Below are 26485 nucleotides of genomic sequence, written 5' to 3' on the forward strand. Positions count from 1 at the left end.
GCGACATACAGAAAGATAGAGAGAGAGAGAGAGAGAGAGAGAGCACAGACAACAATTGGGAGCCGCTGTTCATGTACGGTGCTGTTACAATGCTTAATATTTGGAAACTCTTGACAATTGTTCTATTAAATCATCAACAAGAACTAAAGTCATGTTTCAGACAATGCAGGAATCAAATGGTTCCAAAATAGAGGGGGCCGGGGGGTTGTCTCCTCCTCTAGGCATGGCACAATCCCAAATGGTTCTTTGAACTAAAATTAAATTTTATCCGAGTAGATAAAGGTTTTAAATATTTGTTTACTTTTCTTAGTGGAGTATAAAATAATATTTATCCGCTATGCATGACATTGCTTTGTGTACGACTTATGACGAAGTCATAATTTAGCCAAGGACGCTTTTGAGGGTGGAGATTTTATATTATATTCCGCATCACTAGCGCCGCTGTGTGGTAAAGATGGCCAAGTTCAGGCATCGTGGAATAAATGAGATGAGATTTTTTATTATTTATTTATTTTTTTATCCTTGAGCTACACGCCAGTGTCAGTTTTTATTGGCTTCTATGGGGTTGTCTCTGAAATCGCTTTGAAAATAGAATATTTAGGAGACTGTTTTTCAACGTACTGTTGCTCGTTTCGGAATTTGGAATGTCTGTAAATAAAAGATCTAGTTTGTCCTGTCGCAGCTCCCGTCAAAAGCAGCAGGACGTGCTCTGATTGGCTAGTAGTTCTCTGTCGGTTGATTAGCCTTCTTGGTCATTGAAACCAATATATTGCCCTCTCATGGCAGGAAAACATAAGATATTATAATAAATAAACCATTAATTAATTATGCATTTTTTTGTATTAATATGAAACTAAATTGGCCCCTCTATCTTTTGTTATAACGTTGCATGAGTGGTAGAAGCTGTGTCGCTTCTTTGCGGTTTCTTTTGTGGAACTCGTTGCTTGTGACTATCGCGAGACCTGGCAACACTAGTTATTTCTGAACGTTTTAAAGACAAATATAAATTAAACTGAAGACGCTTTTTTACGCTGTTTCGCCACTTTCCGTTTCTTAATTATGTCCTAAGAAATTACAAGAGGGACAGAGATAATGATTTTTAAATGAGCAGGTGAGACATACCTGTAGACAACTTCTCTGTACCAGAGACAGACGGTTGACCACCGTCCTGAGCGCCATCATCACCGTGGTTTGAGGCCTACTCTTCCGGGTTTGGGGTTTTCAGCTGTGAACTGTGTAATACAACAATTCGTGTTATTTTACCCTGAACATACTCTAGTCAAGAAACGTGAATAATTGTAAAAATTATTTTGAAACTATTTCCCATTAACTCCAATTCAGTAAAACCAGTCACTGTACTAGAATGTCTTTTTCAACCAAAAACTCTAACAAAATATTTTAAAGTACTTCAGTGCAATGCAAATGCTTAACGTAAATTAATTAAACTGCACCATACTTTGCAGTTGAGCTGCATGGTGTCCATGTGGTTAGTACTGGTGCCTCCCAGCCCAAAGGTCTGTTGTTCAAGCAGTAGTTCCTGTGTTCTACTCATTTGTCTTCTTGCACCTGTGGCTATTTAAGGAGGGTTGGGCAAAGACAGACACATAACAGAGACAAGTTGGACAGTGAATCTTTGGACCTTTAGAAACTGCACCAATTTCTCAGAACTGTCTTACCTTTTTATACTTTGAAGTCAAAGCGTTCACAGCCCGACAACATCTTACAGATGAGTCGTTCTTTTTCCTGCTGCTGAGCCTCTTTCAAGACGCTCTCAAGGTCAGGTGTTTGAAATTGCCACAGAGGTGTTAATTAAATTATATTACTGCATGTGGAGGCCTGGGCTTCTGCCTCGTACCCTTTTCAAATGTGTTTCTACAATCTGCCCTTTCATGCAGAGAGGAAAAAAACAACCTTTTTGACAATATTCTCAAAAACTGTGAGGAGCTTCCTCATCCAAGAAAATTTTGCATGTGATGTTAAAAAGAAAAGGATCCAACTATAGGTAGACATGAAAAGAAAATCCAACCGCTGCCTGAGTTTTAAAGATGCACTGTCTTCCCACATGGGAATGTCACTGTTGTTCAGCTTTGTTGTTCCGTCTTGCTTGGTGATAGTGATTGAATGACAAAGATAGCTGAGGTTTAAACACAGACTTCTGAAAATGTTCCCATTCTGTTGCCATAGACTGAGGCTCTTCTTATTGCAACAGAAACACAGCGATGTTGCATTTTAGGTATGCATAAAAATGACATCACTGACATCATATATCTTAATTAATACCTGTTAATAGGAGTTTAGTTGAAAAGAGGCAAAACGGGGCAAACAAAATAAAATAAAAAACAGGCAGAGCACAAAAAATATTTATGGTGTTTTCGCTGACTTTTTGTTTAAATGTTTTTGGTAAACCTTAGCACCTGCTTGCAATATACTTCAAACAGTACTACCAGATGCAAAAAGTCAGACAGATATTTAGCATTTTAAAAGGAACTGGGTTTTGATGTTGTGTAAAAAAAAACAGGCGTTAACAAAAAATCCAGTACAGTTATAAATGTTAAATATATATATATACACATTTTTAAAATAACAAGTGAAGGTGCCATTGATGTCATGAGCATATATTGGTGTTTAAAGCACACACTCCAGTCAAGAGATCCTTTTAAACAGAGCAATGACAAACTTCATTCTGCACTGATTAAAATTCCTCAGGCTCTGCAGACAGAGTGTGCCCTCGATTGCCCTGCCCAGAGTCTAGATCTGTCTTTGACTGAAAAAGTGTTTTGACAGCCGACACCGCAGACTATTGAGTGGCTCACTGAATGACATTGACCGGCTCACTGAATGACATTGACCTAACTAGTCATGATTTTTAAACAGGTGATAGTATCCACAAGCATCAGCATAATACATTACAAAAACAACACAATACTTTTCAAGTGTTCACTTCTTAGTTGTACAGCTGACACTTTAATATTTTTCAAGTGTTTAAGTGCTCACTTCTTAGTTGTACAGCTGACACTTGAACAATCTGTCCATAATGTGTCACTACATGTGATGTGACATTCACCCACGGGTCCTTCGCTGCTTTTTCTGTTTATGTCTGCCAAACTGGAGTTGGAATTGACAAAACTGGCATCACAGGCTGTGGACAAAGACATGACATTTTAAATAAAGACAATCAAGTGATTAAAATACTTTGACTTTGATAAGACTTAATTCTTCCCTTTGCCCTTAGCAATCAGAAGAGTGCCTCCATTCTTGCGAGGGGTCCTTAATGTTAGTAACTAAAAGAGTAGAGTACAAAATAAATGGCAGAATATTGCAGTATTATATGTTTTAATTCAACAGTTAGCTGTGTCTGACACCCAGGTAAACATACTTGACTGGGTGTGTCACAGAACATGACCAGGTCTAAAGCGAGGCCTGTGAAGGAACGTACATGTATTTTACATATTTATAGCTTTCAACAATGACAACTTCTTGCATTTATTGTGGTATAAACATCAAACAGTGAAACGAGAAACATGACGGGGCGGCATAATGATGCTGCACTTCTCTTCCTTCTGCCAGTGTTTCTGTTCAGCAACAGAGCTATAAAAAAAAAAACAAAACCAACAGAATGTCTTCATAAAACAACATGAAACTTCAACACGTTTTAAAATATAATTAGTCCTATTTTGAGTTGTTTACACTTGCTTCAAGAATAGCACACATTTATACCATGGTTGTTCACCTACTATTTTCATTATGCATGTATTGCACACTGCGTTAGCCAAGCGTACTGTCCAACAGAAAAACTAAGGACTTTTTTTCTCCAAACAAAGGAAGTCATGTCAGTTTAAATGTACTGTTGAATAAATCATTATCATCTGCATTCACTGAGAACTGGTGACAGGGCATGTCTACATGTCATCACATCCCAGCAAAGCTATTTAGATTTGTAATCATCATATGGACTTTTCTGTAGTAGCCTTCATGGATGCCTGCATAAAATGATTTCAAAAAAGGTGTGCAAATAAAAGCAAAACCAACACATTTCAGTTCTTAAAATGTCATGCCTGTTAGGATCACTTTGAGATGGGGATCATTTGCATGCCAGCCTCTCCATCAAGCTAAAAACAAGATCGACATAAATTACAAATTTGATACAAATACATCTCAATTGTTTTGATGATACTTGTGTGTTACTCCAAAAGTAACAAAGTCGAGCGTGTCTCTCTTTTTTGTAATCATATGGCATCATTTTGTTTAAAGAACTAAGCACACAGTGACAATTCATGTGAAAAATGCCAAATAAAGTTATTATTTACGTGTTGTTTTTTTTCAGATGATAAATAAGGGAGTACAAGTCACATTTTTAATGGTAAACCAATTAGTTTCTATCAACCTTTAGACATAACAATTGCTAAATAACTCTGATGTGTACACAGAAATAGCCTATTTTTAAAAGTAACTAAGGGCAACGCTATCCGGATTGTTTACAATTCAAAGCCAATTCAATTATACAAAGTATTATTTGTTTATATCTTTACAAGCTTATTTACAGCCAATACTTTGAAATGTTGAACTAACATATTGTACCAATACCCATATTGTGATATATGTATAGAAAGGCCCCGTTAAGGAGCTAATACAAATTTGAAGTGCCTGAACTACCGGCAGGTGGGCACAATTTTTGTTGTGTACATGATTTGGCTCAGTGCAAAAAACTGCCTGGTGTTTACAGGTTTATACAAACAGCATGCAATGCTTTTGTCTAACTTTGGACAGCAATAAAAGGAGCTGTGGGGTTGATTTCAAGGTGCATCTCTGCTGTAAGAGGTCTACAAGTACTACTGTTATATAAAAAACATAATCAAACAGAGCTGATGCACAAGGGTTCTGCAATCAGTTAGTATGGACCACAACAGAAAGTAAAACAGATATGTAAATGTCTAGTTTTATACTATTAAATAAAAAAGTGTTTTTAATGGGGTTAACTTGCAGTAATATTCTGAAAACATGTAGAGGATAGCGTTACTCAAACACATACTCCCACCCACTATGTTTGATCCCTCTTACTTGTTAATATGAACAGAGACCTCTGACAATAGAGCTACATGTTGAAATCAAGGGACACATCCAGATTTTATTGTGTGGAACTTCTCACTTCTGTAACTATAATGTGACACTCGTGGGATGAAAGAAATGCATTTCAGCTGAGCTGACACGTTTTTCTCGAAAGCATCTGGGGATACAGGATTATTTAAAGAGAGACAAAGGGTTCTGCAGTCTGTATATAGCTACACCACACTTTCACGATTGGCTGACACCAAGACAGCCCTGCGGCAGATCGGGCATGTAGAGTTCTCAGACAGCCAGCGATCGATGCAATGCACGTGGTACTCGTGAGAGCAAGGTAGCTTACGTAGCTTGTTACCTTCTGCATACTCTGTTATGCAGACGCTGCAAGTTTTTAATGCATCATTCTCCCCAAAGTTGCGCATGGAGAGGTTATCAATCTGCTCTTTAGTGAGCCCCTGGGGCTGGTCCTCATCATCATCATTTAAGAGGAAAAAGTGGGCAAGGCGCAGGAAGGGCAATGAGCTGGGCTCTTCAAGGGTGATGGGTGGTCGAGGTCGAGCCCTGCCCCCAGAGGCAGGTTGACCAGTGGCCAGGCCCTCAACCGAATCAGTCTCAACTGTCCTTGCTCCTTCTGCAGCAGCTGCAGGTAATTCATCAACCTCTGCAACAGGAGCAGCAGCAGGAGCAGCAGCACTGGTAACTACATCTGGGCTGTTAAGTGCCTCTCCCAGATCGGCAGGTGTGTTAGTTGCACGGTTTGAATCTGTAGAATCCGAGTGCGTGTCCATGAGGTAGCCAAGTTCACCAAACCCAGTCATAATCTGTCTAATCATAGACTGGAGAGCAATTGAGGTTGCCTCTCCTAAGCCTGCATCTGAGATTCTTCGGATAGGGATACGAATAGTGCTGACATAGGTCCTCACACCCGCACGCTCAGAGCGCGAAAATGTTCTACGAAGTCCACCTCGCTCACTCTCATAAAGAAAGGTGTTGTTTGAATTTTGGGAGCGTGAACGGGTGCGACTGGCTATGCTGTCTCTTTGCCAATATTCACCTGGATGCACACGGCGCACCTGGAGGTCAAACATAATAGTTGGAGGACGACGTCCTCCAGCACCATCGTCTTCATTACCAGCTTCGCTTTCTTGAGATTCAGTGTTTTGCACCTCAGGAACCGGTTCCGAAACTGTTCTCGGGGGCTGAACATCAGCGTCAGACGTACTTTGTCTGGAAAGAACATGCTGTCGAGTCCTTGAACTGCCCTCTACTTGAGGTACAGGAGGAGAACTGGTGGCAGAGTTCAAACCTGGTGGATTGTGAGTCTGGCGGGAACTGGAAAGTCCATCCAGTTGATCCAAGCTGAGAGGGGAGCGGCTCCTGGCTGTACGTGCTCGAGTCCTGCGAGGTTCTGGACTACGACTTCTGGGTCTTCGTTGTCCTCTGCGTGGAGAAGGCGAGATGGGTGGTTCTACTGCCACTACAGCAGGAGATCTAGGAGATTCTTCTAAAATCTCCTGAGAAACAACTTCTTCTAGTTCAGGCTCCGTTTCCACTATGACAGCCAACTCCTCCACCACTGGTTCTTCCACCACCTCTGTTTCCACAGGAGCCTGTACTTCAGGGTCTGCAGCAACTTCTGGGGCATCTGGAGACTCCTGTGACCCTTCAGCAGCTGCCTGCTGTTCTGTCCCATTACGGTTCACACTGATTTCAAGGCTGAAGCGAAAATCACCACTGTTCGGGTTTGTCTGGCTCACTGCTCGCCATGACTGGTTTCCACGATGTCCAGTTCTTGTTGTGTTGCCTGTGCGCCTCACTGTGTTCAGCCAGTCTAGGAGACTATCACCACTGGGAGGTTCTTCCGAGTTTTCTGGTTGCACTGAAACTTAAAAGAAAATAACTGTTTATATCACAAAATGTGAAATGACAGAGAGACAAAATAAAGACATTTGTAAGCACACTTACCAACTGGCTCTTCTCCATTCTCAGTACTAGGAGTGATATTCTGCTGCTCTGGGCCATCTTTGATTTGCTGAAGTCTACTGAACAACTCATCTGCCGTTACCTCTCCTGAAAGAAACAAAAAACCAGAGATTCTAATAAGGAGACAAGAAACTAACATTTGGAATTTCATACATTCCTTCCTTGATAATAAAAAAATGTGTTTCTCTTTTCAAGACTGGAAACAAAAATACTATATTGGAGGTACATATGTCCAAAACGTTAAAAGAAAATCAGCTGACCCATAGACCTGTTATGTTGTGTTCAAGCACATCAACAGGACAATATTGAAAACCACCAGACTTACCAGGGCATGCCATTCTCCAGTCAATGCCCTCTCCTTGCAGGGTGCTCCACTAAAGGTCGTTCCAAACTTACTTTCCCACAGTCCTGGGACAGAAACGGATTGACCTTTTTCAGTAGTCCATAGGTTGGTAATGTATATGAAAATAATGTTTTATTTTACTGAACATTAAGGAAATTTGTTGAGATAATGAAAGGAAGTGTTTTTAAACAAGTACTTCACAAAACACAGATATTAATAATCTAAATATTTTAAGTTTGCAAAAACATACCAGAAAACAATTTTTCAGGTCTGGGACACTGGCGCCAACAATTATGATTAAGATTATGATTTATCCTATGCAAATTAGGTTTCGAGAAAAAATTGTGGTTTTGGTTGTTTGCCTGTAATAAGAAAACAAAAAGATATAATCACAAGAGTTTTTAATGTGGAGGTTACAGTGAGTGGAAATATTATTAGATTTAGGTTTTAATCAACACAGTGGCCAGAAATGAAAAGAAAATTGTAAATTCTGAGAGTTTTAAAAGTGAATGAGCCTTTGTATGGTCCAAAACAGTGTTACAGTAAAATTGTTTAGACTTTTAAAACATTGTGATTTCCCCTTTATAAAAAAAAGTCCCAGTTAAACGTTTATTACCTGGGGTCCCCAAGAGATTGTTGTCCCTCATGAGACGGTAGTCTTCATCACTGAGATTGTTGACAAACTGGTAAAAGGCTTCCTCCCTATCTAGGCGGTCTCGCTGCCTTCGCCGCTGAGACTCCGGTTGTTCACTGCCACTCTGCTCCATACTGTCAGACCCGTCCATTGATATAGAAGGGGAGGGGACTGGGGACACTCTTCAAACCTCAGCAAAACCCAAGATCTATAGCAAGAAAAAGGTTAAAAGGAGTTGAAAAAACAACAACTATTAGATCCCTAGGAACATAACATTTTTGGTGCTTTTATACAAAGCAAGAAATGTTTAAATCAAAAGTTCTTTTTGGAAAACATACATTATTGTACTTTATGGAACAATATCCTGAACACCTACACTTATATAAAGAGCTAACACTTTTAAATTATTGTGGCAATAATAATAAATGCATTAAAAAAGATGTACCAAAACATTTGGTGTGTCAAAAACCCAAGTTAAAAATGTGGAAGGTGACACTAGGAGTAAAAACCTAAGTACAGAAATAAAGTGTTGAACTTGTTTGCTATATAAAGCTTAACTTGGCAAACAAAGGAGGCAAAACGTTTTGTGTACTGTAGACCTATGCAGGTTCTGTAAATAATGTTAACAGACATACGTGTTTAGCAGTCAATTGTGACCAAGTTTTCAAACCAGCAAAACAAAACAATACTTTCAAGTGTAAGGCAGAAACATCAGCCCGGTTGTCAAGGGAAACTGGTTTCACGTCACTGCCAACAAAGTGAACAGACAAGCTGTTGTTTACGCTAAATTAGCCACTGTTCACATTAAATGATATTAAATAAAATACTACTGGTCTGTATCTACAACAAATTTCAGTCTGTAGTAGCATTATGAATTTTAACCTCATAGGCAAAAATATGGCCAAAGTAGGCTACATACAAAATGGCATCATCCAGCTACACTTAGTTTAGCTAGCTATTAGCATTGTTCATAAATGCTAACCCGTCAAGCCGCTTTTTAACAATAACCAACAACAATGTAACGGCGTGTTTGTGGTAGTTCGAAACACAATCGAAGACCGCAGCCTGATGTGTACGGGATATGATAAAAGTTCCATTATAAACATGTATACGTCACTGTTATATGTCAATTAGCATCTCCGCTAGCCGATAGGCTAAATACATTGACTTCAATTGCAGGCTAGCAGCTAGCTCCACTGCAGACATTATTCTGTTTATGAGCACTCATATGTTAGAGTGAGAAGAATGTTTATCAAAGGCCAACAGTAACAGGTGTTCATGAAAACCACATATAAATCGATAGACTGACATTATTATATACGACTTACTATACGCTTTACCGCAAGCTAACAGAGTACGTCAGTGAATGACGTTACAACCACCAAGAACCTCAGCAGAACAGCTAAACTAGCTGCTTGTAGCAAATGCCGACGAATAAAGAGACAACATATCTGTCAACAAATCACTCGGACGTTACCTTTTCAATGGTGTCACTAGCAATTAATGGTATCGTTTAGCTCAGTAATTGTTTAAATACACTCTAAAATCGTTTGATTGTTAAGCTAAGTGCGATCTCAGGATTCCATTTTCTTTCTTTTAAGAAGGGGTTACTGTGATATTCCGGAAACTGACCGGGTCCACACACAATTCCCCGAATTTGGTCTGTCAGGCAAAAACAAGCAGGCGTTGGCAATGATCATATACAACCAAGCTCATATCAAGCTCATATACATTTTTTTGTTTGTTTGTTTTTTCTAGAAAATGATAAGAAAAAAAATTAAATATGAAAAATAAACACATTAAAAATCGCATTCCTAACACTGCTCACGTCCTTGTAAAAACAGCAAAGAGGATATACAGGATATATCCATGTGGATTCTAAAACACGTGGACTCTAGTCACTGACAAACCAAAGAGATGAATATGGTACAATTGTAATTGTAAATGCAACGGAATTGTCTTCCTGGCTTATTCAAACATATTAGTACACTCTCAATAAGGTGCTTTTTGATATAATAATGATAACAACGACGACGACAACAACAACAACAACAACAACAACAATAATAATAATAATAATAATAATAATTCGATATTTACTGATACAAGCTGCCGTTTGCGGTGTAGCAGAAGGTAATTAATCCTGACAGACACAGCTCAGGGCAGAAAAATTCCGCACTTGTGCTGAGAGAAGCTCGAGAAAAACAGGATATTTGCTTTGGACATGTCGTGGCTAAGCCATAGCGCCACACCGTGGTGGCAAATGTAAAGGTACGCCTGTCTTTACAGATATGCTGACGGCATCACGGACGTCCATCATTTGTCAACGTCTGTATCCTTAAATGACTAACATACCCTAAATCTTTATCTGTGGGCTGCATATTCCAGCCTCCTGGGTCTATAGAAACCCATGAAAAATGGCCCAAAATTAGTCACAAAATGTTTTATTAAAATTTGAGAGTATCCCATTTTGTTATTGCTGCATTAATATTTAATTGGGGTGAGCATTTGTTGGCCAGTACATGCTTGGAATGATAAAACAAGTCTCTCAATAGCCATATAGAAGTACTAAATATACATAAAAAGTATTGAAGAATGACTAACAGAATATAGATACAGATGATTAGACTATAGGAGTAGTATATTTACATATAATCTACATAATATTATATTATTCATCACCCACAATTTTGTGTTTTCATTAAAAAAAATCACAATCAAATATGTCAATTAATAAACTAATAAGTCAAAGGCTCTGGAAACAAATCTGAGACCAACAGAAATTTGCCAGAAATACACAGTGTAAACTAACAATATTATAGAAAATCATGGCGGAAACTAACAATAAAAAACTTCTATAAAAACCTCACCCTCGACTGTACGCGACACGACGATGCACCAATAAAACAACTGAGAACAAATAAAACCACAGGTGCTCATCCACCGCATTTGGCGTTTCTTCTTATGGTTGGCTTGCTCCTTTATCAGTTATGGGTGACTAAAGAACAAAAACAAAGCTAATACCACCTGACAATTTTGGAGGCATACATCACAGGTTGTGTTTATGGTCTGAGACAGTATCTGCAGCTCCAATTAAGCATTCTGGAGTGCGTTTCAGTGTGGGCTGCTGCAGCCAAGCCCAGAGTTATGGATGAGCAGTCACTCCAGCAATGCCTGGCTCTGAGAGCTAATTAGATATGACATTAAAATAACATGAGCCAAAGCTGGACTGAAGCAGAAACTAAAATGTCTTTCGTCTACTAGTCTTAAACGTGGACACACTAATTAGACTTGTTAAGGTTGTATCTGTGTGCATTTATACACACACAGCAGCCAGTGAGCATCAGATCATATTTGCTCATATTATGATTACTGTTGTGGAAGTGGAGGATGGTGGGAGGTTCACCAATACACAACGATCTCTGTTTACTTGGTGGGAATGTTAATCATGTATTGTTTTTGTCTTTTTCGTCATTATAATTTTAGGAAGAATTCAATTTTGTACACAATGATGCAAAATGAAAAATACTTTATATCAGCTGTGTTCAACATTTTCAGAAACTAGCATGTTTTCCATCTTATTTTTAAATATGGTGAGTGTACACTCAAAAAAGCATAATATTTTCATTGGGTTTCTGCAAACAAATAAGGCATAAAATACAATTTCTACTAATAAAAAAAAGATCTTTTCAATACATTTTGCCAACATCTGTTTTAGATTTACTAGATGTTAGCTAGTTTGTGGCTAACATTACTTAGCTAATGCCTTGATCAAACTACTGTGACGTTGTGTCATTTATTTAACTTGTTTTTTTATTTATTTTTTATCTTACTTTTATTTATTTTTTTAATGTACTGATTTTTCATTATTCTTCTGGCCCTGTATCGTTGCTAAAAGCTATTAAGATTCCCCTTTTCCATGTGGTAGGACATTGGAAATAACTAAGATTAAAGATAAAAAAGATTTGTTATGGACTAGTTGGTATTGTCCGAAAGCAGTCAATTTGTTTGCTACTTATTTAGAGTCACAAAAGATAAGCTGGCAGCCTTTGGGTATTTTTTTAATACATTTCTAACTTCCCTGTTTCATCCTGTATTTACTACAAAAGGTTAAAAAACACAACCCAACGCTCTTCAGAAAGCAGCATTCAAAATCTTATTTTAATTTGTATATTTACTCCATAAACATTATTACAAAACTCAGCAAGTTACCAATATTACATTATCACCATACAGGCTTGATCACAAATATTTAAAACCTTTGCAACAGTTACAACAAAACAAAAACCAAAATAATACTCAAATAATTTACATGAAAATCTATAAAACAGCAAAATGTTCACAAATTATATTTTTTTTCCAAGTTTTCATTTGTTTTTCTTTGCTTATTTGTGTTTTGCACAGTAACACAACACTCCCACAACAAGATCATGGTCTTATTACAAAACTCCCAACAAAATGTAAATATTTCTAGTTTTCTGTTGATACTTTCATATTTTGGTTTTTAAAACCAGAAACTTGTCATTGTATATCCTTTCCACTGCCCACGGAGGCGCATAAAAGGTTACTCACACACACACAAATACTTCACAGCACTTTCTAAGAAAAATATACACTTACAAAATATGTTACAAATTGGCACACAAAAAATATACAAGATTTTGTAGTGTCAAGAGTTCATTAAGATTCCTTCTGGTAACAACTCTAGACAGTATATATAAAGCTCGGTAATCTTTTAATGAAAAGAGCAAAAGTAAATCCAATCATTGTCAAAGAATCATGAAGTGAATACATCAAACGTAACGTCATAATATACATTCATAAAGAGGGTTAGGTACCTAATCTATTTTGCATTTCTTTTTTGTTAATTCTGGGAAAACAAACAAAAAGAAGGAAAAAATGAAAAAAAAACACCTTCAAAGAAAAGATAAGAACGAAATCAAAGATAACGAATTGTCGGCTTTCTTAGCACCATTAACATGAGGCAGCTCAACAGTGGCACATTTTGATAAAGAAAAGGAAGAAAAAAAAATACACCAACTTAAAGAAGTACATTCAATTTGACAATAGGCAGAAATGAGAGAAGGCAGACTAAATGGGCTTGTGGCCCATGTGGAGCTTCCCATCAGCAGCTTGTCTAGGTCCTAACCCTGATACACTGGAGACAGAAAAAAAATCAAAAACAAACAAAGAATCATGGGAGAGTGGAGAGAAAGAAGACACAGAGAAAGATTGATTATGAACAATACCCTATGCAGGCAATCAATTGCTATTACTCGCATGTCGGAATTAACTATGTTTAATGGGACGTGGCCCGTTTCAAAATGAAGCTATGCCTTTACATACAGTATCTCCATGCAGTATCCTGTCGTGTCTGACAAGTACTATTTGTTACCTTCAAGAGAAAAAATATTGGTCTACCATCTGAGTATTTACTTGTTACTGCTGGGGGAGGCCCTGAATTTCTCCTGCAATGTGCTCACTACATGGTCATAATAAAACATATATAAATAATTAATAATGAGTATTACTATCATTATTATCATTTTTATTTATACGATAATGTTTTATTGTAGACTACTAATATATTTTCTTTCTTTTTTTCACTTGGAGATTGAATATGATTGTAAGGCCCATTTCAAATGGGTTTATTAAAGAGCAGTGAGACAATGAATGAGCCCATAGTACTATTAATATTAATGGCCAGGACATAGAATGAATATATATTGTCATGATGTTGTTTTAATATTAAAAACAATACCCTCATGCCCTTAATTTTGACAATATTGTCTGCAAAAAAAACAAAAACAAACACTGGCCAGTTAAATACTGTCTGGTTAAACGCAGATGGAATGATTTGACAGGAAAGCACTGTAAAAAAAATTGACATTGTATGAAAAATGACACAAACTAATCACAGATGGAACGCAGCGGCGGAGGGACGTATTAGTATGGCAGTGTTGGGATACGAATGAGATGTGATGTCAAAACATTACTGTTAAAATTCCAGGTAGGATAGATGTACGCTGAGCTAATGCAAAGACATGCTTTCCTTCATTTACAAGATTACTGCTTCCATTTGTACCGAAAACTGCTTTCACATTCACATTTAATCTAACTGCAGAAATGTAATATCCATTCACGACTGAGGCGTGCATCAGAGTCTAAATGAGTAATGAACCACCTTGAGTTTCCAGTACAAAACAGTTATTCAGAGAGGCACAGCCTCCGATAAATGACAAATAATCATCGCTTACCCACGAACATCTGCACTACACTCTCCTTGGTCCAGAGAAAGCTCTTTAGAACATCTCTCTCTCTCTCTTTTTTTTCCCTCCCTTCTTCTCCCTCTACTGTAGCCTTACAAGCACTTCTCCCTTCTTCCTCTTTTTTTGTTGCTTCTCAGTGCCAGGTGATGTTGAGGTAAATTGAATTTGGCAAACAAAGTGGGGGAAACGAGGAGACTTCAAAGTCTTTCTGATTTGGTTTAGTGAGTGGTGGTGTACCACTGCCAGCTGTCGGTGCCTTTAATCGGAGGAGAGAGAAAAGTCCCAAATAAACAATTCCTGTAGTGGCGAGTCTCTGTGTGGAGTCTCCGGTCCGAGCAGCCAATATTCCAATGGATAGAAAAGAGGAACAGCCAATATTCACACATATATAAGAGGTCATTTACACAGCATTGTTACTTTTGGCACATTGATTTTAAGATTATAATCATCTTCATTTTTCCTTTTTTTCTTTTTTTTTTTAGCAAATATTGCATGTCCCTGTACAACAACATTGACAAAAATACTCTGAGGGTGGAGCTTTTATGAATTTGCAAGGCGTAAAAATGTAAATTTAGGGTAACCAGTTCTTCTCACCTCCACCAGAAAAAAGAAAAAGAAAGAAGAAATGCTCGACAAAAGTAAATCATTCCAACTCCGAAAGGGGGAAAAAGGACATTGTCTGATATGTGGTCAATACAAAATGGTCCCATCTTGTGTTTTCAAGATGTCTTGGGCTTCAACAGAGCTCATTAACTGAAGGCTTCCCTCTCAAAATGAGCCAGGCAGTGTATGAAGTACAGCAACAACAGGACATCCATATTCTGCATACAAAAACAGATGAGGAGGGGGTGCGCAGGTGTCACTCAATGCATTTGTGTATATAGCTACATCTTTAGGGAAAAGGGGGGAGTAAATACATAATTCAGAGGGTGCTAGTTCTGCTGGGAAAATACAAAAACAAAATTCCTCAAAAAGGCGACAGAACTGTTTTCAAGGCTTGTTCTCTTTTTTTTTCTTTTCAGACAAAATTCAAACAAAACCAACAAAAAAAAAAACAACAACAGAAAAACGACTATAAGAAGAACAAACAAAGCAGAAACAATAAAAGCAAGAAAAATGCAGCCATGGTCATTTCAAATCTCAATCAAGCTTGACACAATCACTCAATAGGTAGTTTGCAAAGTACAAGAAGTTTTTCATGCAGATATTAATTTCCTCTTCAGGGGGTTAAAAGGAACAGGGAGTAGTCGGGGGGAGGAGGGGCGTAGTATTCATGCAGCTCTGGCATAGCGTCAGTGTAGGTATGCTTTGGGGGTGGGGGGGCTGAGCAGTTAGTGGGGGGGGTGAGAAGGGTTGCAACAGCAGCTGATAACAAAATATTACCTCAGTTTCTCAAAAGAGGTCATCAGTGCTATGTCCTTATTTTGGTCTCTCTCACCTCGCTTCCCCTTCAGTGTCTCAATCCGAGGGAACTTTGCACTGGTCTTGTGACGGTAGAGCTTTTTGTGCGCAGGCCCGGGGTTTATAAAGTTGGGTTTATCAAACATGTTGCAGCCCAGTGCAAGTTGCGGGAATAGGGGATGCGATGGGTTGAATTTGGCCTGGTTTTTCCCTCCTTTCCCTCCAGCCTTCCGGCCTCTCCCTGCCCCTGATAGCATGGCTCCTTTTTTCTTTAGGTCAGCCTCGGTGCCTGCCAAGATTTTGAGAGTCTTTAGATTGAGGCTATTAGCCTCTGAGGGCATGCAGGCCTCCGACATGGGATTCCACAGTGGCTCAATGGAGGCCATCATGAACCTTTGGACTTCAGCCATGCCAGACACAATGTTGGACAGAATATTGGAGGGCTCCTCGAATTCTCTCTGGTCGTCCCCCACCAGGTTGTTGCTCTCTGACCAGCCAGTGGCAGACCAGTCCCCAGTGCTGCCACCGTCAGCCAGGCCTGTGCCGTTAGCACCGGCCTGATTCTTTGCTGCCTTACCCTCTAACATAGCCTTAATCTTTTTCGTGGAACGAGAGTTCTGTTTCGGGGTCTTGACCTTTTCCGACTTGGGAGCTCGGGGAGCCCGGACTTTCTTTGGGCTCTGTGCAGCAGCATTTTGTTTGCAATTGACTTTTCGCTTTGATTTGATGCCTTTTCCAGCCGCCAACACCTCACCAGTCTGTTCGTCAAACTCTGTAACTCCCAGCTCCTTCTTGTCTAAACGATTGTTAAAGTTGTGCAGTGGGAACTGACTGTCTTCACCTGTGAATGTGTTGCCTGTGTGCTCTTGTTGCTGCATAACGTCACAGTTCCACTTGGCGTCCCTATTGCAGTCTAAAGTTATATCATTCACATCCTGGAATTCTCCTACATTCCCTGCCATCTTAATCTCCCGTCCCACCACCTGTGGGGACAGGTTAGGGGTCTCGGGTGGGGACAGCTCCGACAGTGACGAGTGCCTAAACTTGTCAGGGGTGAAGTTGGAGATGTCCAGCAGGTCTGAGGACTCTCTGAGTGGAGTGAGGGCATCCACACTCTGCTGAATCACCACCTTTGGACTGCAATGAGCCAAGAAACTGTCTCGGCCTTCCTCCTCACCCTCTCGCTCACAGGACTTAAGGCTAAGGGAGCTGTAATTGCTGGAGGACGCTGACAGAGAGCCCACTGAGTCATAGCTGATGAGCCTGCCATTGTCTGTGCAGAGGGACCCTCGCTGGTATTGCACCTGGCCGTCCACACAGGCAGCCTGGCACACTTGCAGATCCGCCCCAGGCTGCAGCCCTGCCTCATTCAGGTAGCTCTTCTCATAAAGTAGCCTGTCGCCCGCAGGGCTCAGCTGGCTGTAGTTAGACACTGGCAGGTTGTCGTTCAGGGGTACGGTGCCTGGGAAGTTGTTGGGTAAGATTGGAGTCTCAGGGGTCTCTGGCCCAAAGCTCTGGCTGTGACTTGCACAGAGCTGTGGGTGCCACATCTGGGGGAAGCTGGGGCAGTTCTGGGGAGACTGCTGGAGTTCAGACTCAGAGGGTGGGGAGAGGACGCAGCTCTGGGCGAGCTGCAGAGAAGAAAACTGTTTCTCCTCCAGGGATAGCCCTAGAGGATACTGCTGCCTAGAAGGCTGCTGGGGGAAATACGGGATAGCTGCTCCACCAGAGGAGTCGGTTGCATCTAAGAGGGTTTGCAGGTAGCCCCCCGGGATGACAGGGACACCCGCCTCCACTTCCTCTGACGAACGAGCTTTGCCAGGCGAGCAGTTGGACGAAACAAAGGGGAATTTCTCCTCAGATGTGCGCACGGCTGTGGTGCTATCAGAGAAATGCTGCTTGACTGTTGTGGAGTTACTGCCTGCCTCTTCTAACCCTGCAGTTGGACCTTCAACCTGCACTGCTACAATACAGGCATCACTTTCATTTGTCAGACCATTTTTCTCTTCTCCATTTATGTCTTTCATTTTCTTGCTTCTCAACCTGGCTTCACTTTTAAATTTCCTTATCCTGATCGGTTTATTTCCTCCCAATATCCTCCCCTCCCTCTCCTCCCTCTCTTGGGAGCGGCTCTTGGCTGTGACCATGTGCAGCATTGAGTTTGTATCTAATGAGACTGAGAGTGCTGGGGCTACTATTACCCCCCCTATCATGGGGGTGGCATCGTTTTTAGCGACACCACCCAGGCCCTGATCAGAAAGAAATGAGCTCTGTGCTGTTGCTAACTGTTCCACAGCTTGAATCCTCTGAACCTTAAGCCTGTTTGCAATCTTGTATTTTCTTTTTGGATGACTAGAGTTGAACGGGCGATGGTGGCGTCCGTTTAAATGAAAACTGCGTTGTTTATCTCTGGCAGTCAGCTTGAGTTTTTCCTGTCTCTCTTTTTGCTTCTGCTGCCAAAAATTCTTCAGAGGAGCCAATGTCTCATATTTGCTTACTGTCTCTGTATCTAAACTCACAGTAGCATCCACAGGATCTACCTTGCCAAGTTTCACTGACATCAGCCTCTCTCCTTTAAACCGGTTGATGATGATGTACTTGATGACCACAGGGGGCTCTTTGCGGCAGGATTTCCGACGCTTTTTGGGGCACCAGTCTACATCCTCCTCTTCTTTCTGACCAGCAGGAGCTTTCTCTTTTTTCTCCGCATTCTTCTCACTTTCAAGTGAGTCAACATCGTACAAGTAATCATCATTGTATCGAACCTTTCTCTTGGAGCGCAAACCATAGTTGAGTGGGTTGGAAGGGCTGAGAAATCTTTTTGAGTGTCCCTTTTTAAATCTGCCTTCCTGCAGGGTGTCAGAGGAGGAACCAGTGCAGGAGCTATCATCACTAAATTCACCTGACTCCTCTGTAGAATTGAAATCCAATAGGTAATTGACTTTAGGAGTAGACATGGGTGAGCATTGGGAGCCGTCAGCGGGGCTCCTTTCACTGCAGTCCCCAGCCTTTTCTTCATGCCCCGTCTCCAGGATGAGCTCATCAGTTTTGGGCTGCAGTTCCTCAGTGTTCCTTCTTAGGACTCCTACTCCTTCCTCCTTCTTGGCACAATTTGCCAGGACACTGGGGAAGAAATTGAACTGTGTCTCCTCTTGAAGCACATTTGTTTTCTCCCTCATGTTGTCCTGGAAAGACTCATAACGAATCTTCAGAGAACAGACGTCGCTGCTTAATGTGGAGTCGTCGTCTTCATCATCAAAAAGATTGTCAACGTCCTCCTCGGAGAACAGGTTGACTGACAGTTCATTTTTTGAACACAGGTCAAGCAGTTCCATTTTGCTTTCACTGATAAAGGACTCAAAGTAGCCCCAGTCCTGGCCAGCGTTTGCCAACAGAACCTCCTCTCCGCCCACCTTGTCTAGCAGCAGTCCCTCATACAAGTTCTTCGTTGTTGCATCATCCTCTGGATCATCGCAATCCTCCGAGGTTTTGTTTCCATCCCCTCTTTTGCCCTCATCTGGAGCTTTGGGCAGAGGGAAGTTAAGCAGCTGGTCAGAGAGGAGCGGTTCTCCGTAGGTACTCACCGTCTCCCCTGCATGGCTCAGGCACTGAATGTTGATGCTGTTAATGTCAGAGAAGTCCTCTCGGCTCACATCTGCTATCCTTACGTTCAGGCCAGTCTCTGAATCAGTGCTGGCGTTAGGGTCATGGGGCGGGTTCTGAATGGAATTAGAGTCTGTGGCATCACGAGTTTCAATGAAGCAACCCAGGCAGGTGCGGGACGGCTGGAGCATACACTCCTCCGTCAGCGGAGACACAGTTCTTGGCTCCATCATCGTAGCCGAGAGAGGGAGGGCGATGGCTAGAGGGAGAGAAGTCTTCTGCGTGTCTCCTGTCGAGCTCCAGGAATTTACAGCCGGGGCAGGAAGGGATGTAGGTGAGGGAATGTGTTGAAGCTCGTGGACTACAGTGGCAGAGTCATTAGAAGAATGGCAGGGAGCTGATGTCAGGCACAGAGAAGGGTCGGAACCTATTGGCAGAGGCAGGGACGGGGACGTAGCCGTGGGCCTCGGTCGTGTCGAGCTGGCTTGTTGTGAAGTTTCTGCAGCAGGACGAGGTGAAGATGGAGGAAGAGCAGCGTCAAGGAGCCCACACAGACTCAGGTCACTACTCTGCTCACATACCCCTGTGAAAAGGAAGAAATGATTTTAGCTCCTGCAGGTCTTTCAAGAGAAATGTCAAATTCTAATGTTTTGGTGTTATTTTTGCAGTTACACTTTTTCTGTAGGGCTCAAGTACAAATGAGGTCAATTGAATGAATTGATTTAATTGTGTATTTAGTAAACTGTAGTAACAGTGTCAACTTTGGAACAACAGCTAACTTATTATTGTCTGACATTGTCATTTAAACCACGGACAGGACTTTATCACGATAAAGTTAACGGATAAAAAAAAACCTTGAATATGAAAATATGACTTGAGTGCTGAAAATTATGTTTATATTTTTGTTTTTGATTTACTGACATACGCAGAGAAAAGTCCCAATGTCGTCAATGACAGAAATACAATCCCAAAAAATACATAAAAATGATTTCAGTTTTTCATATTTAGACGTTGCATTATATGAAGCTAATGTGGATTGTTGTGTTGCTCAAACTAGTGGTTACTTAGATACAAATTTAAAAAAAAATCTGTATCTTTTTATGGCTTTAAACTGTCTTATTAGTCTTTGCAGATGTGGAAAATTGTAAACAACTTATCACTTGCGGAACAAGAAAGCGCTAATTACTCAGATCTTCATCCATAAACAGTAATGGCTAAATTGAAAGGAAACTACGAGTCAATTGTGACGACGTCTTAATCAGTTGAAGACATCAGTCTAATGAGCAACAATCAAAATACTCAGAAGTGGGCCTGTAGCAGTAGACAGATAGCTGTGTTTGCTCTGCATAATTAGATAACAGCAGAGCAGGCAGGTATGTGCACAGGGGACCACACAGGCCCATATGCTGCCGACTGTATAACCAGTATCATCCACACCTGCCTCTCGCTGCAACTCCAAGCTGCTGCCTCTGACACATATTCTTTAAAACCCTGCCAGAAAAAGAAGCAAATTAAATAAAAAAAAACACACATACCACCACAGCAATTAAAATGTTCACAGGGGTTAACTAGCAACATCCTCCCCGTTTTAGAATGCACGTGCGTGATCATTATTGAGGTAGTGATAAACGCTTCAGGGGAGACGACTCCTTCACAAACAGCATCCAGCATGGCTGCCTCAGCGGCGAGGAAATGTTTGGATATGGCAACGATATGAGAGTCATCTAACGAGGTAATGAAATATCTGAGCGCCGGGTCTCTCCGGATTTGTGGCCTGCAGACACATTGGAGCAAGCGGTACGCCTACTAAAAGACGGAACGTTGCTAGTGTCATTCTTAACGAAGAAAACCTCGGGAGAAATATTCATCTTCTCTCTTCTTCTCTTAGTTAAAACAAAAACAGTAATCTGTCAGTTGCTGCATCGTCAACGCAACGAGGCAATTGCCATCAGCTCCGATCAGCCTGAGTGGGAATGACCTCAAAGCAAACACGCGCTCCTCCTTGTGCCGAGGTGGGACAGGCGTCCTTTTGTACATTAAGGCCTAATAACCATTTGACATTTTTTACCCCTACACTTTACCCCCGGTGACTCATAACTGTGGGTTGTGGTGAAAATGTGCCTCTGCAAAATGGGACACCCTTTCAGAGCACGTTTCATCATCCGTAGTCTCTGATGTGCTGGTGTTAAGAACTTGTCAGACGTTGTCAGCTTTTGTTAGATTGCTCGCTGCTGTAATCTACTACTCCTTTGTCTGCAGCAAAGCAAAAAACAGGTCAGAACTGTCCCTAACGCCTGTCAGACCATTATATGTTTTGTACTCCAAACAAGTTTTTGTGCCAAATGTGGCTACACAACACACTGGATGCTGTTAGCTTTTGTGCCCCTATCATTAGCTTGTGGGGAATATATTATCATCTCAAAGGAGCCCTGTTTTTCAAATGTGCCCTGAAAAATACTCAGTTATTTAGGCACTACATTTCGCACCACCTTTTTAGGGACACACTATCACTATCACTTTGTGTGAACTAGACAAAATGAATGGGTAGCTACTAGACCAAGAGGCAGGGGCTAAAATGGCATTCAACATGGGTATTAAAAGCTGGGTATTAAGAGCTGTGAATGCAAACGGATCTCAAGGTTCTATGAGAAAATGTCGAGACCTACGGCATGACCAATCGGTTCTACATGTAGGAACAGACAACGATTCACACCTACGTTCACACCTACGGTCAATTAGGAGTGAACAATGAACCCTAATCCTGCATGAGTACACAGAGTAAAGTAACCTTCATGCTGTAAGGCAAGAGCACTAACCACTCTACCACAGTGCGGCCTTTATGCTATGATATTTGAACTTTCATATTAGTGAAATCATACCAAGAACGATGTCTAGACAAGTCACTACTATCTTTCATAAAACCCACCATAAAGCAATAAGAGAAATTATGAAGGGGATGAATTACCTTCTTCTAGTTCTTGCATGAAATACAAGCTGCCACTTAATCGTACCAGATGATTGCACACAATTGCTCTGAAACATTAAACTCATTTTGAGAAATGTGTTTCCTCAGGGTTTATCATAGATTAACAATCTATCGTATTGTGTGTGTGTGTGTGTATATGTGTGGTGTGTGTGTGTGTGGAGTGCAAGTATTGGCTTGAGGGTATAGTGTTATCGAGAGGCCATCTGTCTCCAGCTGGACCATTAGCTCTTCAGCTGTTCAGAATGTGCCACAGATCAGTCAGTCGGACAGGTGGAAACACACACACACACACACACGTACACACACACACCATAATATATAGAGCAATGAATGTAGTTGACAAATTGGGTTTGACATTAAAGGTCAAAGGGAGAACAGAACCCTCCTATGAACTGATACGCTACGATATGATGTTAATACTGCGTCGGAGCCGGCGAAGGTGAACGAGATAAACATCCAAAATTCTCACTGGTGCCAGACTTCATCTTCGCTAACAGCAAGAGAAGCTCATGTGCTATTTATACACTAGGTTTCAGGGGCATTGTGATCATTTTGACACCGTTGTGCTTTTATAACAGGAGAAGTGCTCCAGGAATAGAAACTGAGCCTGGATGCGACACGGCTCGTGCGAGCTGGCGCGGACATTTACCGCTGAACATATGGAAGGACCCGAACTACTGGCAGGTGGTGGTGATCTGCTGATCCCCAGCTCTGCCAAGTCCGGCCATGCTAGACTGTCAGAGCGGAGCCAAAGTAGACCAGACCGGACCAGTTAGCGCCGTGAATGCTCACATGCCCCTCTTGTTTTCCAGCCATGACATTCAGGACTGCATCCACCTGAGGTAAGCCCAGGCTGCCCTGTGCCAGGTGGCTGTGCTGGGACAATCGATCCACGCAGAGGGACATGGTCACAGAGCACTGAGACAAGTTCTCCGATTGGATCGACTTCTTCTCTTGTCTCGGCATCATAAAGCCTCCTTTTTATCACGGTGGAACTAAAATGTTGACGTGGTGACCACGCTAGCTTAAAATTAGGGATTGCAAAATGAACGCCTAATGACTTATAATGACTTTTTATTAATTAGTGAAATTATTCTGGTTGAAATATATAACGAATTTTGATGGCCAGACAGAATGACGCAGCCTGTACGGTATATCCCATACTGTAATTACACTGTTTCCACACCCATTATTACTGTAGTCCACATGTTATTTGCACACACTGCAGGAAGACGTTTTGACCTCGTGATTTATCTCGATTAATCATGGTTAACTAGGCTGTAGATTAATCATGATCAATCTACAGCTACCCTGTGATTAATTAGATGATTAATTATTAAAGAAATCGTAACCATTTGTCAGCTGAGTCACACATGTGACAGATGCACCTACACATTGACATCATTACATACTCTACTGTGTATCTATATTTACTCCTCCATGTCATTATGGTCATTACAAAGAACGAAGCAAAGAAAAAGAAAATATTAGATTCTAATTCAAACATTAACTCCCATGTGATTTAAACATTTAAAATATCACAATAATATTAAGTGGAAATGACAACAGCTGACCTGGCCTTTCTGCTCCTTTTAATGGCTTTTTGAAATATATATTACTCACCTGAGACCCCCCCCCCCCCCCCCCTTGCCCGTCTACACTCCTCTTTAACTCCTTTTTTTCTGTTTACTGTCTCTCTCCCTTCCAACTTTTCTTGCTCCTCGTTGCTCTTACTCCGAGTGGCAAAATGCCGATCTAGCCATTCTGCAGCTCAGCCACCCGGGGCATTCACTCATCCACAGCTGGTCGGCCACAGCCACAGCCACAGAAGCCACTTTGCTACCTTTTTCCTCCATCTTTACGATATGACATTTTGTGAATGGTGGTGGGGGGAATCAATCCAGCCAGTACAGGATGTTCATAATAAGTGGTGAGTAACTGCAGCATGATTCATTGCCATCCTCTTCAGAGAGCTGCCCTGTTCCTGCTCAATGGAGCTGTTTTCACCCTTTCCTATATTTCTTCTTCTCTGCTCTCGCTCGCTGTGTCATTCTCTCTCTCTCTCTCTCTCTCTCTCTCTCTCCCCAGGAGCAGACTACTGCTGGGGATAATCTGTGTGATTCTCACAGTAGGAACTGGTCAGTCCCTACTGAGTCTGACCAGAGCTGTAAGTCCAAGATAAACCTCATCTAAGGATCAGTGGCATCTGAAGTAAACCGTAGGGGGCAGTATGGGTTGGGTGAACAGATTTAGAAAAATGTACAACAACAAAGTGACAATTTTGTCTAGTAATAATGTTAAGACTGTAAGTAGTTGTAAATAATAATAATAATAAATCATTCCATATATGTAGGCAGCTACATATATCTAAACTAAATGACAAAAATATTTATGTATATTTGAAAAAGCACATTTTGTCATTTCAAGTCTATAAAAACCTTAATTGCAGACGCTCATTAACTTGACTGATTGTACAAGAATTAGAAGCTGCGTTGCTTTTACTCTGGGCTCCTTTTTACGCCACAATTATGATTCCTGAGACGTGTGAGCATAGTGTGAGGAGCCGACTACAATGGCTTAAAAAGCTCATTTCAAAGTACTCTGACACTTTTCATTTAAAAACACAGAGGTTGTTTCCTCCAAAAGATTACATGTGAAATTTAAATGAGGTTGTTCCATTTGTTTCCCCCCCAAAAAAACTTTTTAGCTTTTAATATGAAAGGTGTCAAAAATGCTAAAACTTGAAATTACAGTCACATCTCTTTCATACCTGAGGAGAAAGTGTATATATATATATTTTCAGTTTCAAAATATATTTCGGTGATATATTTGAGGAATGTGTATGTTGGAATTTTTTTAAATGTCTTCCAAATGTTTTTTAAATTTTAATAATAAATTTAAATAATTTCACCTGTGGTCTCCAATATATTTGCATTTTCTGGTTCTGAAGTCTTCACAATCAATGTGAGACTGCTGTCTGTTAACACGTCCATCAATACGACTCAACGCTGCACCTCCTACGCATCTTTTTGGCTGTCCCACCTGTTGACAGAGAGAGAGAGGGACAGAGAGAGAGAGAGAGGGACAGAGAGAGAGAGAGAGAGAGAGAGAGAGAGATGGGGTAGAAACAGAATAAGGAAGGAGGACACAGAAAACAAAGACAGTTTAGCGTGGAGAAAATTGTTGAATTCTGACCATTATTAGATATTTTTACAATAGTACCCGACATCAGACACACACACACACACACACACACACACACACAGAGTTGCAGTAATTGTTGTAAAGCTCCTAACACGACACAGACATCAAACGGGCCCCTGTGGCCCCGAACAATCCGTCATTTTTCTTCTCTGCATCACAGGCCCGTGTTGGAAATTAATTTAAAATTTGTCAACCAGAGTACACGAAGAATCCCGGCCAAGATCGCTATGGTAACTGTATGCCATACCATCCTATTTTAAGCTTCATTTAACATTTATAGCAGAGTTGTTAACCTATGCGAACCTTACATAGGCGGCTCTGAGCATATTTGTTTATTGTAATTAGTCGGCTCCCTCCCTTCTGTGGCTCGGCAGCACGAGAAGCAGCCCGGCTCAAAGAGGAGAGATTAAAGAGACGCGACTGTGGCGCTGACAGCAAACTGTGAACACTGGCATTACGTTCTACTGTAGAAGGCGATCGTCAAACGGGGGCGGAGGTGATTGTGTGTGTGTGTGTGTGTTTCTGTGTCGAGATGCACAGGGTACGACGCGAGGAAACGACAAACAAGGGAATGGGTTTGTCAAGTTGGTGATAAAACGTAAGGTCGCACCAGTACCAATACTGGTATCTGTGTCGGCCCGATACTTCATTCTGGTACCTATGGCGTCTCATTGGTGTATATTTGAACAAAGAGACGGGGAAGCAGGAGTGTTCTCAATCTCAAAAGCTCTGCTCACTTTCTGTACAGCTAGCTGCGTTAGCTACGCAAAAAGGTTGATTCTTATTTATCTTTATATTTTTAAACCTTAGTTTTAGTGATGTGTATCATGTGATGACGTGAAGTTTGAAGATTTGTTGTTTCCTGTTTCGACTGACGTAGCCTTCCATTGACGATAGGGGAGTAAAACTAAGTGTTTTTCCTCACTGTGATACTCAGGATTGGCGAGTACACAAATATAAATACTTATACCTGTATTGGGTTGTAAAAAAAAAAAAAAAAA

The 26485-nt window shown here is 41.0% G+C and overlaps 2 protein-coding genes across 4 annotated transcripts in view; both read right to left on the reverse strand.

Annotated features, from left to right (window-relative positions):
* Positions 1-3316: 3316 nt before the first annotated feature.
* rlim (ring finger protein, LIM domain interacting) lies at positions 3317-9655 on the reverse strand. The gene is made up of 4 exons (XM_008327346.3): positions 9499-9655; positions 8004-8229; positions 7027-7131; positions 3317-6946 (listed from the first exon to the last, which is right to left on the reverse strand). The coding sequence occupies exons 2-4, from the start codon at positions 8170-8172 to the stop codon at positions 5280-5282; spliced, it is 1941 nt and encodes a 646-aa protein (XP_008325568.1). The 5' UTR covers positions 8173-8229; positions 9499-9655; the 3' UTR covers positions 3317-5279.
* A 2531-nt stretch (positions 9656-12186) lies between these two features.
* nexmifb (neurite extension and migration factor b) overlaps positions 12187-26485 on the reverse strand; it is a 68085-nt gene continuing 53786 nt past the window's right edge. For all 3 annotated transcript variants that reach the window (XM_025062865.1, XM_025062864.1, XM_008327348.2), the window contains 2 exons: positions 25192-25322; positions 12187-19877 (listed from right to left, as the gene is read on the reverse strand). In XM_025062865.1, coding sequence (XP_024918633.1) covers positions 15670-19877; positions 25192-25273 — 4290 coding nt within the window. In that variant the 5' untranslated portion in view covers positions 25274-25322 and the 3' untranslated portion in view covers positions 12187-15669. The remainder of the gene's footprint in view (positions 19878-25191; positions 25323-26485) is intronic.

This window comes from Cynoglossus semilaevis, chromosome 15, assembly GCF_000523025.1.
Source record: "Cynoglossus semilaevis isolate Cse_v1.0 chromosome 15, Cse_v1.0, whole genome shotgun sequence".
Lineage (NCBI taxonomy): Eukaryota > Metazoa > Chordata > Actinopteri > Pleuronectiformes > Cynoglossidae > Cynoglossus > Cynoglossus semilaevis.

What these genes read in the sequence shown, in the direction of transcription:
- rlim (XM_008327346.3), bottom strand. Translation starts at nt 8,172, where the DNA reads ATGGACGGGTCTGACAGTATGGAGCAGAGTGGCAGTGAACAACCGGAG. An exon ending in CAATCTCTTGGGGACCCCAG is followed by an intron (nt 7,132 to 8,003) that starts GTAATAAACGTT and finishes TGTTTCTTTCAG; the next exon opens with GAGAGGTAACGGCAGATGAG. An exon ending in GAATGGAGAAGAGCCAGTTG is followed by an intron (nt 6,947 to 7,026) that starts GTAAGTGTGCTT and finishes TTTTCTTTTAAG; the next exon opens with TTTCAGTGCAACCAGAAAAC.